This window comes from Pagrus pagrus (genome assembly GCF_965226575.1).
Source record: "Pagrus pagrus genome assembly, chromosome: 2".
Classification (NCBI taxonomy): domain Eukaryota; kingdom Metazoa; phylum Chordata; class Actinopteri; order Spariformes; family Sparidae; genus Pagrus; species Pagrus pagrus.
This window is the reverse complement of record NC_140186.1, coordinates 23,551,373-23,568,584: the sequence shown is the minus strand read 5'-3', so window position 1 is coordinate 23,568,584 and position 17,212 is coordinate 23,551,373. Positions and strand designations below refer to the sequence as shown.

Genomic DNA, 17,212 nt, shown 5'->3' with positions numbered 1-17,212 from the left:
AAAAAAATAATAATTAACTCTATTGTGTGATAGTGATAATGGGTGGTGTATGTGCAATATAGACCTGCATTGGACTGTGCTAGAACTATTTGTGTGCCTATCTTGTGTCCTTTTGTACATCACAGTTATAAAATATTTATATTAGTTCTAAATAAGTTGACATTATTCACAAGTTGTAAGAATCATTTTTAGGTAGTTTACTTCAGACTAATGGTCTTACTGAGTACAAAGTACAGTTAATGTAAGACATTATAGGTCTGAAGACAGTAAGACTGACAAGATTATCAAGGAAAAAAATCATCATTGCAGTCCTGAGTTGTTGAATACAGTACGTTTGATTCATGTCTATCGTAGACACTTGCTGCATGACCAGAATGCCTCAATGTCTCTTACTTGGCCTCTTGTCTGCCTCTTGCTTCACTGCCTCAAATAAACATGCACACTCATACACACACACACTCACAGTATTCGAAGTGTGTGTGGGAATAAAAGCGTGGCATATGTTCTCTTACCTGATGCCACATTATGGGTGATGAGCAGACAGTGAAATGTTCCTTTCATATGATCGTTTTTAATGTTTATGTGTCAACACGTCATATGCTGGGTTCATGTGTTTCTCAGTAATGGGGTTCACAGTCTTCCACCAGGCTGTCTGTGATGTAGTTGACTCGCAGCAGCTCCTGGTAATACTCTTTCTCAACTTTTGTGTTGACTGTCCAGGCTACCACCTCCACCCTCCTCTGGGCCCAGTACTGGACGTAGTCCCTGCAGACAGCACACAGAAACACTCAGTTATATCCTCTGGTGTGAACAACAATATTACACAGGTTAATCTTGACTTTTAATGGCTCCCACATTCACGACAGAATTATGCAGTACATGTATAGTAGAGTACTCATGGGTCTCAGCTGCAGAAACTCACGGTGACACAAAGTTCTTCTGTATGAGGAAGGCCGAGGTGCCGCAGAGCTTCCACAGTACGTGATGGTGCGCCCAGTCCAACGCCATGTCCATTAGCGTGAACCAATGGTGTTGCCATAGCGACGAGAAACGAGGGGTTCCATCTCCGAGCCGACTCAGGCTCCACGGGCGGTGCGTCAATGCTGTGACCACTTCTGGGTCACTCTGTCTCATCTGGGCCGGAGTGAAGCAGGGAGACATGCAGTGTTAATGATTACTGTGGCTTTCAAATGATTACAATCAGAACTCCTTTTTATTATGTTACCATTTATGTATTTATCATTTGTATTGTCTTTGAAATGCTATTTCTTTCTAATCTTATTTCTCCTATTTATCTGCTTGTTTTTAGTTTAGTTTCTACTTTCTATAAACTGCATTTTAACGTTCTCTTATTTTTTATGCATTTTCAAAGCACCTTCAATTGCCTTGTGTCTGCATGGTGCTCTTTAATGATATAGTGCTGAAGAAATGGTGAATGTTAGCAATATGATACACACAACAGCAATGCAACAAATGACAGCAATGTGAGCAAATATTTCAGTTTATTGAATCAGTGCCAGTATGTTAACTATGAGATACTGGGGGGGGAGAAAAGGGAGACAAAAGGCCAAAAGAGTGATTTGTTTTTGAATGTGTTTATACCAGAATGTTCAGCTGAACCCAATAACTGTTATTCACATTTTTGCAGGTGCAGAAACTAAATTCAAAAGTGTAAACTTCATCCAGAAAGCCTGTCATTTGTTGTCTGTGAGGTGACCCATACTGGTCAGGCTGTCCCACCTCGTATAGCCTGCTAGCATTCTTGATGCGGCAGAGTTGACGAGCGAGAGCCTTCAGCACTTAGCTTTGGGAGTATTGTGCTGTAGTGACATTGTTCAGTCAAATTCATATACAATCATATCTCTGAAAATATGGCAAACATGCAAACTCATTTGTAATGGCATCACCTGTGGTGCAAGCTCACCTTCCTACAGTGGCCAGGCTTTGCACTTAATTATAGACGACATGGACATTTAGCGTAAATAAGCTGAGTGCTTGAGCCCTGACAGGAGGGATGCGACCAAAGGTTATCAAAATGTTCACACTGTCTCATTAGAAGATGAACAGTCGAACACAGAACATCTGACTCACTTCCACCATCCTGAAAAACTTCCCTCTTACCCTGTAGATGACTTTGGGCTCGAAGGAGCAGACGATGCTGCTGTTGTAGAGGACTGGATGTTTTTTATACAGCTCTTTAAGGGCAGCAGCTGCCTGGATGGGGGAGGAGAAACACAAGGTTATTGTAGGACAGTCAGCTGCTTTTGTGTGATGCTTTATATCACTTTGTGTGTGTTCCTGTCCGACCACTTGGTGGTCATACGCAGCTGTGTGTGTGTGTGTGTGTGTGTGTGTGTGTGTGGGCCCTGAACGTAAGAATGAACCAGCCTGAAACAACATCGACCGCTGCAGCATTCCTTACTCTTATAAAAACGTGGAACCGCTCATCAAGTGGTTCAAAGTACAGTGAAAAGACATCTCTGATTTACTGATACGTTATGAAGCACCCAGACCCCTCAGGTCACCTGGAACCGGTTAACTTATCGCTCCTAGGATCAAAACCAAGTCAGGTGAAGCAGCTTTTAGTTTCTAAGCTCCCCACCTGTGGAACGAGTTTATTGAATACATAAGGTACGCTAAAACTGTTTACTCATTTAAATCAAGGCTTAAAACGTTGCTGTTCACTGTGGCTTTCCATTTAGCTTTGTAATATGCAGAATGAAATGGAAATGGCACTGCAGTGAGTAAATGACTTAACTGCATCTTTCAGCTCAGAGCTGCTTTGGCTCAGTCATATTTTAACATCAGATAGAGTATGGAAAGTTGTTTGAGCACAAATCAACAAGAAACATCTAGCGATGTTGTAATAATGTTAGCAAATAACAAACAAAAAAATGTCCCAAAGGACAGTACAAACTGGAATAAATGTCAAAGTGTGACCCACTGGTAATGATAAGACTTGAACTAATGATTATTAAACTATTACCGAATCTGCCAGCGTTTTATTTACCTGATCAGCAGGTAAGATTTATATCAGTGTTTCAAGTTAACTGTAATCACATTACTTTTTTCAGTAATGCAGTTGTGTAATGCTCTAAGTATGGTTTTTCACAGGTAGGAAAAGGGTGATTTGTGTCAGACTACATCATTAAAGAAACCCAGCCAAAATCTACAATCAACTCCCCAACAAGAGATGTATGACAGAAACATTTAGAACTGCTTTCCACCCTCAGAAACGAGTAAATTCATTAGTAACTACTTGATAAATGAATCAATCATCTTGTTATTTTCTGCACTAGAACATTCAGTACTCTACAGATACTTTAGGATCATTTTGTACCAGGGCAGTTAAAATCACAGCTTCGTGTTCTCTTCTTTATGCAATATTGACTAGGTACAGATCAATTAAATCAACAAGCATGGCAGACATGTTGCACATAATCAGGTCTTGTTTTGTTTGTTTGTTTGTTTTGTTGGCTGCACCTCGTCCGGATGACCTTTGACATCAAAGTAGATGATGAGCTGCAGTCTGATACATTCCTCCACGGCCTCCTCCAGAGTTGGGATCTTCTCTCCGGCAAACTTGTCCCTGGTGACAGAGGATACAATTGTTTCAGAGCGACCTCGAGCTCACGCACATATCATGCCTTTAAAAACACATTAACCTGGGGAACAACTCTTAGCTTTGATCAGAGCATCATCTCCGAATCAGACATATAAACCATATGTACAGACTACATGCTCCTGTGCTACTTAAACATTTTTTTTTTTGCCTTCTTCTACCAAATGTCCAGTAAAAATGACTTCAGGATATAGTTGTCTCGTGTAAACTGACATTGTGGATGGTAAATCACCATAGGATGCATGAAAGGAGCACTTGAGTCTCCTGGTGGTTCATATGCGTTAAGGTAATGGGAGAAGTTTTTGCTTCTGTAATTATCATACCAAGTATCTGCAGACCTCAACCTTAAGATAATTGTTGTCAAGTATTTATGTAACTTAGGGACATAACTTCAATTAGGGGCATTGTGTAACTTGTCTTCACTACAGTTGCCTTGCCAGCATACATAAAGCTTATACAGTATTTCCTCTGTAATTGTTTTGTAGCAGCAGTGAAAGGGAGTACATTTTGGTATTTGATTTGATAACTAAATTACAAGATTCGACTTATAACTTTTTAATTTAAATCTTTTTGCGACAGGGTCCTAGATGGTGTCCCCGTCTCTACCGGCGGCCTCTCAGCTTCTCTTCTTAAAAGGGACTGTTTTGCTTTTTTTTGTCTTCTTCTGTTTTTAGAAACCGCCTGAATTCTTTGTCTTCTATGTTTTACCAACAGCATGCTTCTGTATCAATAGCACCTTGCTTCTCTCCTGTCTGGATTAATCATAGCAATGTGTTTTTTTAAATCGATTCAGCATCCCTGGCAACTGTACCTCAACAATTTGTTCTGTAGCAGGCAGTCCTACTGCAAAAAGTACATTTGAAAGAGAATACCAGCTCATGAGTGGAAAGACAATACTCTGATGTGTTGCTAAATAAAGGCTACATCAGCAAGGTGCAAACAAACATTCAGTAAGTCACAGTGCAGTGATTAATAATGCAGCCCATAGTAATCAGCACTTTAAGCCTCCAGCTAGCTCAGAAAACATGCATTACTTGTCTGACCTGCTGCAACGCCACTTTAAATAATATCTATCCATCTGCCCCAAGGAGAAGATGGTTTTAAAATAATGCCATCAGCCTGGTTTTTAATGCAAAATGCAAAAACTGCAATTTCCACCTTGACAATGATAAGAAATTAGCAGAAAAGGCAAAAATTATAGCTGTAACCTTCAGTTTCAACAAGAAGCTATTGCTTCAGGTTGCAAAAACCTGTATCATCCTGAATCTAAAGCTGCAATAAACACCTAAAAGAGACAATAATCATTGTCCGCTCGATGATCTGCATGCTTGTATGCGCCTCCCTCACTATATCCTTCTTTCTTACCTGAGGCGATGTTTAGCTGCTGCGTCCAGTTTACCCAACTCGGACATTCTGAACTGGCTGAGCGGTCCTGACCCGTTGGTGGTCCTGTCCACAGTCTCATCATGCATCAGAATTGGGACACCATCTGCTGAGAACTCCAGGTCCAACTCCACGCCTGTCGCCCCATTCTTGCTGGCCTAGAGCAGGATAGACAAATAAGACAGTTTGAAATATTCCAGGAGGATTTGTTTCTGGTCATGACCAATAAATAACAAGACTTTGCAATACAAAAAAAGGAAGCTCTAATTTAAATACAGTATCTCCATTGTGTAGTTGGACACTAGAGCACTGAGAGGGTGATTTTTCAAATTCAAAATGCCCTGTTCAGCACAAATTGTTTAAAAAACAAACTTATCTTTTTTGGATAAAAAGATAAGGTATTGCCAGATTTCTCAAACATCTATCAATGTCTGCCTGAAAACACAGTATCTGTTGGGCAATGTGGTGCATAATTGTGACTGTCCAAACATTCATGTGTTGCACCACTGGCCTGCTATGGATGCTACAGTTCAGTGAAAGGCAGTGTGGACAGTGTTTGCAGCTGAAGTAAGTTGTTTAAGGGGACATTTAACACCCTGCCAGCTTACAGAACTATGCCATGTTTTTTTGTCACATTTTGTCATATATGTCATATTTCAGCCACTCTCAGCTCTGTGTCCATGGTAATCACTGGCAACACATGGGATGCTATGAGTGTGGAGAACCATGCCAGCACATGTGCAGGACAAGAGACCCCCCTACAGCCTCCGCTCACCTCCCGAATGGCTGTTAGCGTGTTCTCCGGTGCGTCGTGCCCACCGCCCCGGTGAGCTACCACTGACACCTTGCCGGAACCTGCCGTGCCCTTGGCCGGGTGCAGCACCTGCTGGGCCCGGCTGCTCGGTACCTGCGGGAACCGGAACATAGCCATAAAGAGGTAGAGGGAGGCGGTGAGGGCGGTCGTCCACAGCGGGCTCCGGGTCCCCAGCAGGACAAGCACGAAGACGACCGAGTACAGGGTGACTTCATCTCCGAGCTGCAGCATTGTTGTCCCCCTCTATCTCTCGGACCTGTCAGAGAACAGGAAGCAGCACCGGCGGACTCTTCTACCGTTAGCTAATGTTAGCTGCCAGTCCTAATGCCACGCTCTTCAAAGGCTGTATTTCAGATAAAGTCATGCTCTGTCGACCCTAGTGGTAACATTAACTAGTTACTGGAGCCGATAAATAATAATACAGCGGAGAAAACCTGCAAAACTGGTCTTACATTTAAACCGACACCAGAGGAATGTCTGTCTGTTTACCAGCTTGTTGCTCTCTGTGGCGGAAGTGACAGCTCTGCCGCACGTTACGTGTCGTCACCGCAAACCGGAAGTATTTTACAGCCACATTTAAGATTTAGGTTCAAGAGAGATTTTAATAAAAACTTAAATAAGTATATCTAAAGTGGTAATGTACAACTTTCCCGCTAGGGGGCACACGAGCAAACAAAACATAAAAAAAAAAGGTTAACATTGTGGAGTACTTCCGGGTCATAGTGGAGCTGACATTATGCTTCATGTTAGCTAACCTCTTCAAGTGTTGCCTTAATGTCTCTCATTTCTAAAAAGAAGATTCGTGTTTTTGTGTTTTCCTTCTTCTGTCGGCGATCATGGTGAGCCTCGTTCTTCCTCAAACTCTATCATGACTGTCGCTCTTTTGCAAGACATCATAAAATGATATGAAAGTTAAATTAGCCACATAAGCTAACTGCTGCTTCACCTGGGATGTATGACAGCCAAGGTCTGTTAAATGTTCATGGTTATTGTTTATTCAGTCAGCCTTATATCGAATGAAGAAGTTAATTAAAACAAAACCGGTGCATATGCTTTATTGCTTATATTAATTTGCTCATACTTTTATCCATCTGGTTGCAAGGAGGATTTCCCCTTGGAGACTGAATCTGAATTGAAAAACTTACTCATCTATGTAATACAAAGTGCAACTGCAGCCATGATGTTATGCATAGTGTCGCCATAATTACACACAAACACAATATATAATGTCATGCAATTCAATTCAGTAACCCTACTATTAATGTTAAAATGTAATGTTTAGCTAGTCGGTGTTATATATATGATGCTGTGTTGCATCCATTTGTATAATAGTAATGTAATGTATTTATTTATCTGCTGATTATTTAGTTGCTTAATATTTTGGCAGGTAAAATGTCAGAAAATAGAAAAAATTGCCCAGCGCAGTTCCCTCACTCTGCTTGTTTTGTCTGTCCAACAGTCAAAATCCCAGAGATACTCAGTTTGCTATCATAGAAGACTAAGAAATACAGCAAATATTTATATACTGGAACCAGAGTTGTCATAATTAAAATATAAAATTCTGCTCACACATTTTCTGTCAATCAATTAATCAATTTGTTTCATTGGGTTTTGGTCAAATATATCTGTCATTTCCCCACAGATCAGGTCAGTGCTCCATCGCAGGTTAGCCTCCAGCATTCTGTCCTGCACCAGAGGATCATGCCTACTCGCAGGTCGGATACCTAATGGGGTGGTGCAGGCTCATTCACCGGTTCACACACCAATCCAGCAGAGCTTCCATGGACCCCTTATACCTACAGTCACAGGCCTGGTCAGGTACTCTGACTTGTCCACAGAGAAATACACCCTGATTTACAAGCTGCCGCACATTAAGCACCTTAGAGCCGTGTCCAGGCTCAAACTGCTCCAGACTGCGATCACAGTGGTCATCTTGCCCCCAGTGTTTTTCTTCTACTTCCAAGGACAAGTCTCCTTCTTTCTTGTCAGCTACACAACAGGGATAGCGCTGTTCGCTGGTGCCATGCTGTACATTGCCAGTCACTTCTTCAGGAGGGTTGTTGGGATGATGTACCTGGACCCGTCCCAGACCACACTCAAAGTGTCCCACCTCAACTTCTGGGGTAGACGCTGTGACATGTACCTGCCTGTGTCAGATGTAATGACCATCGGGGATACAGGAGACGCCGTAAACGAGACAATATGGAAACTAAAGAGATACAGCAGTCCAGAGACATTGTATTTCACCACACAGTTTGGACAGGTGGTGGACAGACAGGGTTTTGAGAAGGTGTTTGGAACTTTAAAGTAATTTGTTCAAGTACAGATGAGGCAGTAATAGTCAACAATGAATTATAATAATTATAATGTTCCAATTATAACCTGTTATAATGAAAAGGAACTGTTCTCCATGAAAAAGGCATATACATATCTGTAGGTCTCAGCAGGACTGTGACCTTTTAGAGTGGTAAAATGTATGAAGCAGTCAAAAAGGAAAATAAAATCGCAGTTTTCTTGGTACAGATGTCTTTTCTAATGTTTTTTCAAGCAGCACATCTTTAAACAATGACTGACAGCACACTTTGCAGCATGAAATAATTGGTTAAGCAAAAGTACACTGGTCTTCCTTACAAAAAAACTATTTTGAGTCAACTAATGAACACTTTCCCAAGTCTGTTCAGCTGTGACCTGTGACTGGTCTATATTAGATTTAAAACTGAGGTTTTGCTCATACCATCATTTTTTAAATGATACTTTTATACATGCATTTACATTTATTCCAAACAAAAATTATCGGATTACTTGTCAAAACTTCAAATATTGCTTGTTATGTACATGCAGAAGTTTACATTTTGTTTTCTTACTTGAGTAGCTAACAGTTTTTGAACAATATACATATCAAGATAAATATTCGAGCAGTGTAATATTGGACTTTACACTGAATAACTGAATATGTTACAAAAAAAGATGTAAAAAGCCTTTCGTGGTTCCAGGGCGAGCTTTGTGAAATCTGCCAAACTGCCTCAAGTGATGTGACTTGAGTCAGCAGCATCAGCTGGGTCTGAAGACCACAAGTTTGAAAATGAAATTAATCTGTTGATGTGAAGTCAAAAAGAACTGAGTATACCAGACATCTGTGGCTACATGGGCTGCTACTACCATAACCCATCCGAATCTCTGACTGAACTGTTGGCAGTTGAGTTGCACTGTGGGTAATGTAGGCACCGGGTTCTGACAAGGAAGAAGAATGTGTGAAATAGAAAAGACAACAACATTTGTAGAGTAGTTAGTGGAGTTTTGACCAAAAAGCCATTAAAGAAACCTGAATGATCTCTTTGCTTCCAAGATTAGCTTCTTAGAGATCTCTTCTCTGGGCTGCTGCCTCTTCATTTAGCAAACCCTCAGCTCTGGAAGCACCAAGGTCATAATGGTGAAGCTTCTCCTGGCCTCCCGGTTGCTGCCCCCTGGTGGCCTGAAAGGACATAGGCGCAGATGTCTTTAAGGCACTCCCCACACACTGCATACAGATTAAGAACATTTTTGTGAGCACAGTTGGCCTACCTTTTTGTGGAAACAAATGGCAAACACAAACAAGGCCAAAGTGAGCAGCAGGACAGTGAATCTTGGGATGTAAACTACTGGAGAGTCTGAAAGAGATTCACAACAATCGCATCAAATCATGGAATGTCACAATCCAACAGCCTTAATAATATAATGTAAGATGCCTTAAACCTCTAATATCACAACATTGAATTTCCTTTGTATAGTGTGCAACTGTCTTATTCATTCAAAGTAATTAATTAGTAATTTAAATTAAAAAATCTGCAGAAACTTGAACTTAAGAGAAAAAAAATATAGTCTTGCCCATGTTTGTCATGTACATGCTGCATTAGTGTGACTATACATTAGTCACACTAATGGCCTGATTCACACTCATTGCCAGTGGCAGGAGTTGATATTTATTTGTATTTACTTTTATAGCACAACTTATTTATTTTTTTACCTGGAAACTGCTGATTAAAGCTTTCCATGCCCTGTTTTTTACGGTGGCCGACAAGGACAAACGCGCAGCAACGGCCAAACGCTGCAAATACACAAGATGCAGACCCAAAGACACACAAAACACATGCAACAACAAAATGCTGCAAACAAAGAAACGATGCAGAACCAAAGACACACAAACACACAAAACAAATGCGATAACAAAATGCTGCAAATACAGAAAAGATGCAAAACCAAAACGACACAAACCCCCAAAACACATGCAATAGAGAAATGCGGCATATTGAGTCCACACAACGGAAGTGTCCACACAACGGAAAAGCGCCAGGCCGCTAGGAGGTCCCGACCTCGCGACCTGGACCTATTACTGTATAGACCAGTCTGTATTGTACCTGACGAGAGTGAGCAAAACTTTTACAGAGGCGACATAAAAAGGTACGTGGTTTAAACATTTGGTTGTAATCTTTTACAATAATATAACAATAACAGTTCAAAAAGATTAACAGATTTACGCAGGCCTAACGCTAGCTGATTGTACGTTTTCTGTTTGTTTTTTTTGCTCACTCTCGTCAGGTACAATACAGACTGGTCTATACAGTAATAGGTCCAGGTCGCGAGGTCGGGACCTCCTAGCGGCCTGGCGCTTTTCCGTTGTGTGGACACTTCCGTTGTGTGGACACTTCCGTTGTGTTGACTCAATATGCCGCATTTCTCTATTGCATGTGTTTTGGGGGTTTATGTCGTTTTGGTTTTGCATCTTTTCTGTATTTGCAGCATTTTGTTATCGCATTTGTTTTGTGTGTTTGTGTGTCTTTGGTTCTGCATCGTTTCTTTGTTTGCAGCATTTTTCCGTTGCAGCATTTTGTTGTTGCATGTGTTTTGTGTGTCTTTGGGTCTGCATCTTGTGTATTTGCAGCGTTTGGCCTTTGCTGCGCGTTTGTCCTTGTCGGCCACCGTAGTTTTTGTCATTAGAGATATTTTTTCAAAATCTTGAATGTAAAGACAACTAGTGGCACATGTCCCTGTCTGACCCAGCTTTGCACCTTCCTTCATGTTACCTGAGATGTTGAGAGAAAGTGGGCGGCTCACTGAGGACAACTTATGAGAGAAAACGTCGATCTCATAAACACAGCTGTAGTTCCCTTGGTGGCCACGGTTTGCAGAAGGAAACCGGAAGTGGGCGATGTGATTGACAGCTCCCTGGGTGTAGTTTTGCGTTGTGTAGGCAGTGGTGAGGGTCAGCTGGAAAGAGCCGCCTGGGTACTGTGGTTTAATGGAGCAGCTGATGGTGAAGATGGAGAACTCATCGACCCGACCGATGGAGGGAGAGACGGAGATTGTTGGCTGATACAACACATCTGTAAAGACAAGGGAGATAGTTGAGTGAGAAGACACTAGTTTGTCCTGACAATCAAAACTCCCCATCAAATCTAGTCTAGTTTGAAGCAATAATGACCTTTGACCTGGATCACTTAAAACCTCTAGCAGTTGCTGTGATGAATAACAACAGTAAGGATTAGCATCATGGCTGATGCCACTGAAGGTGTTACCTGAGCAGGTGATCTCCAGGCTGGACCGGGAGTTCCAGGGCCTTGTTGATACACACTCCCTCAGTGCAGATCCAGCTTGAACTCTGGAGGAAATGATCCCCCACACAGATTTCGCTGCAGAAGGCTTTAATTCAGTTGAAACAGCAGAACCACATTTCAGCTGTGTGCACACTAAAGCTGCAGACGTCAGGTCTCCCTTCGCACTATCCACTGGTTTCCAGTCACCCTGGAGTTTCATTTCCAGTCTACCAGTGCAGCGGCTGCTTCCTTCCACCAACTGGACATTATCAGGCTCTGAACAAAGACAAAAAAAAGTGAGCTTGGAGACAGTAAAGAAAACAATCTTCTTTGCAAGATCCATTTAGTGACCGTACCAGAGCTTTTTTTAGCGTATCAGTAATGCCAGAGAAATCACCGATGATGACCGATGATGTAGTAGACGGCATATGTCCGGTCTACTACTGATGACATATGAGGGTCTTGAAGGGTTATACCATTTCATACAGGGAGATTACAACCACTACATCTTGTGACTCTGTTCTGAGAGGCAAGGGGGCACTCAAAAACAAGGGTTGGGGTAAAATTTGATTTGAGTCATAAAATTTAGCGAACTCCATCTACAGATTATCATTTCATGTGATCTAAAGCTCCAGAACAGCTACTACATGGACCTTAAGGTGAGACTGATTTCTAAAGAAAGTATTTATTGAGAGTGACAGCAGTAACTTTCTCCTTTACCTGAACAGGCGACTCCTATAGGTGAGCAGGTAGTTCTAGCTGACTCATAACTTTCACAATCCCGGAGAGTGGACTCATTACCTCTGCACTGAAACTTAGTCGTCCACTTGAGAGCCTTTGTGTTTTCACAGAGAACCAGGTCTGAAGGAGCCCCACAGCCGAGCTCTCTGCAGACTACCTCTGCATTCTGCCAGTCAAAATCACCTTCACAGACTGAGGACCATGACTGGTTAGCTTTGACCTCCACTCTGCCTGAACACAGAGTAGTCCCATTCACCAGCCTAACAGACTCTGCACAGGGAGAGAGAGAGTTTGAGAGAGAGCATTATTAAGAGTAACACACAGAAATTTGACTGAAAAATATGAACAATAACAAACAAACCAACAGCAAAGAAGCTAAAAATAAACTATATATCATGCTAAGCTACGTCACTACTTATTCATCTGCACCACGCTCTGTTGTTGTTGCAGATATTGACCCCATGACCTTTGATCTGACATAAAACGTTCCAAATCTGTTTATTATGACATCATATTGTAAGGGGCCTCCATAGATCTCACATTTTCCAGGAGCTACCACGGATGCTTGATCGAATTGGGATCTAAGGAATTTGCAGGTCAGGTTAACACCTTGAGCTCTGTCACGCTCCTTGGGTCATTCCTGAGCAGGGTTTGCAGTGTGCAGGGTTGAACTTGGTCTGCAATGGTGGTTGGGTGGGTGCATGTCAAGCATCCACAAGAATGCGAGAACCTAAGGTTGCACAGAAGAGCAATTCATATGATGAGGAGATGATTAATGTTATTCACTTCACCTGTCAGTGGTTTTAATGTTCAGGCCTGTCAGTGTATTTGACAGCTGTCAAAAGAGCACATTATATATACATATCCACTGCCCTCCACTCAGTCTTCACACACTTTGAAAATAACAACAGCTACATCAAAATGCTGTTTGTTGACTTCAGCTTAGCATTCAATACAATCTCACCCATGAAGCTGTTTGGAACACTTCACACTCTGGGCTTGAGTACAACATACTGCAAATGGATACTGGACACCTCCTCAACACCTGTTCAATACTGGAGCACCCCTGGGCTGTGTGCTCAGCCCCCTCCTGTTCACACTGTACACCCATGACTGCACTCCCAGACATCAAGAGAACTCTAGAGTGAAGCATGCGGACGACACCACCATCATCGCATTACAAACAATGATTACAAACCCGCCCTCTGGTGGGTCCTTTTATGGACCCACTCCAGTTTGCCTACCAGCCTGGCATCGGAGTGGACGACGCCATCATCTTCCTCCTGGACAGATCACTGTCCCACCTGGAGCAGCCTGGAAGCACTGTGAGGATCATGTTCTTTGATTTCTCCAGTGCTTTCAACACCATACAGCCTGCACTGTTGGGGGACAAGCTGGAGCTCACGGGGGTGGACCAACACCTCACGTCCTGGATCCTCGATTACCTCACCAACCGGCCACAGTATGTGAGGACTCGGGACTGCGTGTCGGACACGGTTGTCTGCAGTACAGGGGCCCCACAGGGAACAGTCCTGGCCCCTTTCCTGTTCACCCTGTACACTGCTGATTTCTCCCACCAAACACCCCACAGCCATCTACAAAAGTTCTCTGACGACTCTGCTATCGTCGGCCTCATCAGGGACGGGGATGACGGAGCCTACAGAGAACTTATTCAGGACTTTGTGGACTGGTGCCAGCGGAACCACCTCCAGCTCAACGCCGGGAAGACCAAAGAGCTGGTGGTGGATTTCCGCAGGCGCAAACAACCCTGCATTCAGGTGAACATCCTGGGAACGGACATTGAGATGGTGACGTCTTACAAGTACCTGGGAGTTCACCTGAACAACAAACTGGACTGGACTCATCACACTGCAGCAATATACAAGAAAGGTCAGAGCAGACTCCATCTGCTGAGGAAGCTCAGGTCCTTTGGAGTGCAGGGGGCACTCCTGACTTCTTTCTATGACTCTGTGGTGGCATCAGCCATTTTCTATGGTATAGTCTGCTGGAGCAGCAGCATTTCGGCAGCAGATAGGAAGAGACTTGATAAACTTATCAAGAAGGCCAGCTCCATCCTGGGATGCCCTCTTGACCCAGTGCAGGTGGTGGGAGACAGCAGGATGATGGCCAAGCTATCATCGCTGCTGGTGAAGGAGTCCCACCCCCTACAGGCCACTATCACAGCACTGGTCAGCTCCTTCAGTGACAGGCTGATACACCCCAAGTGTGTGAAGGAGAGGTATCGCAGGTCCTTCCTTCCTGCTGCTGTCAGAGTCTACAACCAGCACTGCTCCCAGTAGACCTCACTGTGCACTGTGCAATAAAAAAACTCTGCACATATCCACACACTTTCTGGTTTGCACAAATTGGACAATTTTTAATATCCATATTTATTATTTATTGTTTGTAAATAAAAATACCAACTGTTTAAACTTACACTGTCCATATTATAAATAATAAATACTATGTCATATTGTAAATACCAATTTCATATTGTTGATATTATGTATATACCAGTTAAATTCTATTTCTTATGTCTTATTATATTGTTTATTTTTTACTTTTATTACTGTTTAAGTGTGATACTGTCCTTTGGCTGTTGTGACAAAGAAATTTCCCCATTTGCGGGACAAATAAAGGAATTCTGATTCTGATTCTGATTCTGATGAGTGTTCATATCAGGAGCAAATCAACAATGGACAAGGACAGGAGGGCTCTACAGTGAGTGATTAAAATCATCCAGAACATCACTGGTACCCATCTACAGAGCAGCAGTGACATCGGTGAGGTTAGATGTCTGCACAGAGCCCAAAGGATACTAAAAGATAACACCCACCCCAGCAACTGTCTGTTTACCCTGTTGGTAAAAGATACAGTAGTATCTGTTGTCGTACCACCAGGAGCCGTTCTGCGGCAGAATGAGGACTTTTTTCATTGTGATATTACTTTTCCTTAAGCATAGGATCTGACTACTTCTTCCACCACTGTCTACAAGCAAGAATACAAACATACAGCACGTAAAAAGAAAAAATAGTTTCAATGATGGCTTTGAAGGAGAAGTACTTTAAAGGTAATCATGGATGGTGACACTGATCGTGTTACCTGAGCATGTGATCTCCAAGCTGGTGAGGGAATATTTGGGCTTCATTGATGCAGTGGCTGTCAGTGCAGATCCAGACTGAACATTGTAAGCATTTATCTTCCATACATGTCTTGCTATGTAACTCTCTTTGAGTTTTGCTGACACAACAGATCCGCAGTCCAGCTGTCTACACACTACATCTGCTGTTCTCAGGTTCCAGCCAAACAAAGGGTCATCCACTGGTTTCCAGTCATTGTGGAGTTTCATTTCCAGTCCACCTGCACAGCGGGTGGCTCCTCCCATCAACCTTATGTTGCCAGGTTCTGAAAGGAGACAAGGGAGTAAGCAACATGAATATACAGTCTGTAAAGATTAGAGGAGACTGAAAGTAAAATATGACTTTCTCTTTTTGTTATTTTCAAGTTACCTGGTGAATCATTTTCTTCGGCCTGGAGGCCTGAGGAGAAAAAGGTCAAAGAATAAACAAGCATGAAAAGCACTTGGATGTTACAGACTCTGCTGAATGATTCTCCTGCTGGTTATGTAGGGGTGTTGCAGCTGGAGACACAAATGCATCCAAGCCTGTGGTGAACTTTGTTACTTTATGAACAATCTGCAAACTGCATGTTTGGCTATCAACTGTCTATTTGGACCACTGAATGATAGTTGCTGCCTCGCTTCAATCTCCTCTACCATCACAGTGGTCTCTTTCAAAAAGTTTGATTTTCGCTTTCAGTCCAAGGGGCTGTTCCTAAAATAACCTTCATTTGTGCTGGCATTATATATGGGGTAATTGCAATGCATGGGCCGCCAACATAAGCTGATTTAAAGCTCAAAAGTGTGAAAGTTACAAATGAGACTCTTAGAACTTGCTCAGAATTTTACACAGGTCCCTCTGGAGCCACAAAAGGCTTCATACAACTTTTTTTCCACTTATGCAGTAGTGGTCTACTTTCCAGGAGCTGTAGGCTAAACGGACTGATATTTTACATATCAGTCCGTTTAGCCTACAGCTCCTGGAGTTCCTTTTTTAAACATTAAATTGACACAGGAAGTACTACTAGTCTGTGAAAACAGCTGTATGATATTGTTTGAAGCTCTGGGGAAGCTTTCTGAAGTCCAACCCTGATGATGTCATCTGGGTTAACTTCCTAAAAAGGGAATACCTAAACATACCTAAACACGACTCCTCGTAAAACAACACATTATCATTTTTACATTTCAGTTTGTGTACAGATCATATAAAAGAGATGTGTGTTAATCAGTACTTGTAGTCAACTTTTCAAACTCTGGAGAGAGAGTAAGGGTAGTTTCCCCCCTGCTTCCTGTCTTAATGCTAAGCTCATCACCTCCTTACTAACATACAGACATGAGAATGCTGTGTAACTTCTTTTTACCAAGTAAGCAAATACATGTTTCTCAAAATGTTGAGTCAGGGAAACTAGGCTAATTTTTGTTCATGATATTTTCTTGAGGTATTGTTTGAATCCCTCACCTTTAGTTTAGAGGTTTTGAGAGGTCTAAGTTATGATCAAGGCTAACAATGTTGCTATTTTAAGGAAGTATGTTTATTTTTTATTATTTCATGTTAGATTTTACACACACACACACACACACGCACACACACACACATCCGGTTGACATAACGCATCACGTCAGTTTGGCCTTAACCTAATTCTGACGTTAACCCTGAAGCCTAAAAGTCTGAAACCTCAAACAGCACTATGAAGAAGTAACGATCTGACAAAATCCTGTCTCCCAAAATGTCACACACACATACACACACACACACACACACACACACACACACACACAATTTCTCGCTCAGTGCAGTTGATAATTAAGCTGAATCCATGAATATTTCACACATCCAAGATAAACAACCCGGTCCTACCTGAGCTCCACAGCAACAGCAACACTGTTGGAATGTGATTCATATCAAGTGACTTTGTTGTCTCCTCACTTTAACATCAGTCTGCGTCTTCGTCGCCTTGTTAGTT

At 42.3% G+C, this 17,212-nt stretch overlaps 3 protein-coding genes across 3 annotated transcripts; 1 reads left to right on the top strand and 2 right to left on the bottom strand.

The window, feature by feature from the left end:
• Window positions 1-182: 182 nt before the first annotated feature.
• gde1 (glycerophosphodiester phosphodiesterase 1) lies at window positions 183-6,362 on the bottom strand. The gene is made up of 6 exons (XM_084379967.1): window positions 5,781-6,362; window positions 4,988-5,163; window positions 3,484-3,589; window positions 2,122-2,214; window positions 923-1,134; window positions 183-765 (listed from the first exon to the last, which is right to left on the bottom strand). The coding sequence occupies exons 1-6, from the start codon at window positions 6,048-6,050 to the stop codon at window positions 618-620; spliced, it is 1,005 nt and encodes a 334-aa protein (XP_084236093.1). The 5' UTR covers window positions 6,051-6,362; the 3' UTR covers window positions 183-617.
• A 166-nt stretch (window positions 6,363-6,528) lies between these two features.
• Window positions 6,529-8,339, top strand: tmem186 (transmembrane protein 186). Its single transcript, XM_084373671.1, has 2 exons — window positions 6,529-6,658; window positions 7,462-8,339. Exons 1-2 carry the CDS (start codon window positions 6,656-6,658, stop codon window positions 8,128-8,130), a joined length of 672 nt encoding a protein of 223 aa, XP_084229797.1. The 5' UTR covers window positions 6,529-6,655; the 3' UTR covers window positions 8,131-8,339.
• An 835-nt stretch (window positions 8,340-9,174) lies between these two features.
• Window positions 9,175-17,149, bottom strand: LOC311250297 (CD5 antigen-like; the record flags this gene model as incomplete). Its single annotated transcript, XM_084341924.1, has 8 exons — window positions 9,175-9,291; window positions 9,381-9,466; window positions 10,880-11,179; window positions 11,372-11,665; window positions 12,110-12,400; window positions 15,233-15,535; window positions 15,640-15,669; window positions 17,107-17,149. The coding sequence occupies 8 exons, from the start codon at window positions 17,147-17,149 to the stop codon at window positions 9,175-9,177; spliced, it is 1,464 nt and encodes a 487-aa protein (XP_084198050.1).
• Between the last annotated feature and the right edge of the window lie 63 nt (window positions 17,150-17,212).

Bases quoted from the DNA above. Each gene is read 5' to 3' on its own strand.
- gde1 (XM_084379967.1), bottom strand. From the start codon at position 6,050: ATGCTGCAGCTCGGAGATGAAGTCACCCTGTACTCGGTCGTCTTCGTG. The intron at 3,590-4,987 runs GTAAGAAAGAAG...CTCTGTCACCAG, and splicing joins GCAGCTAAACATCGCCTCAG to GGACAAGTTTGCCGGAGAGA. The intron at 766-922 runs GTGAGTTTCTGC...TGCTGTCTGCAG, and splicing joins CAGAAGAACTTTGTGTCACC to GGACTACGTCCAGTACTGGG.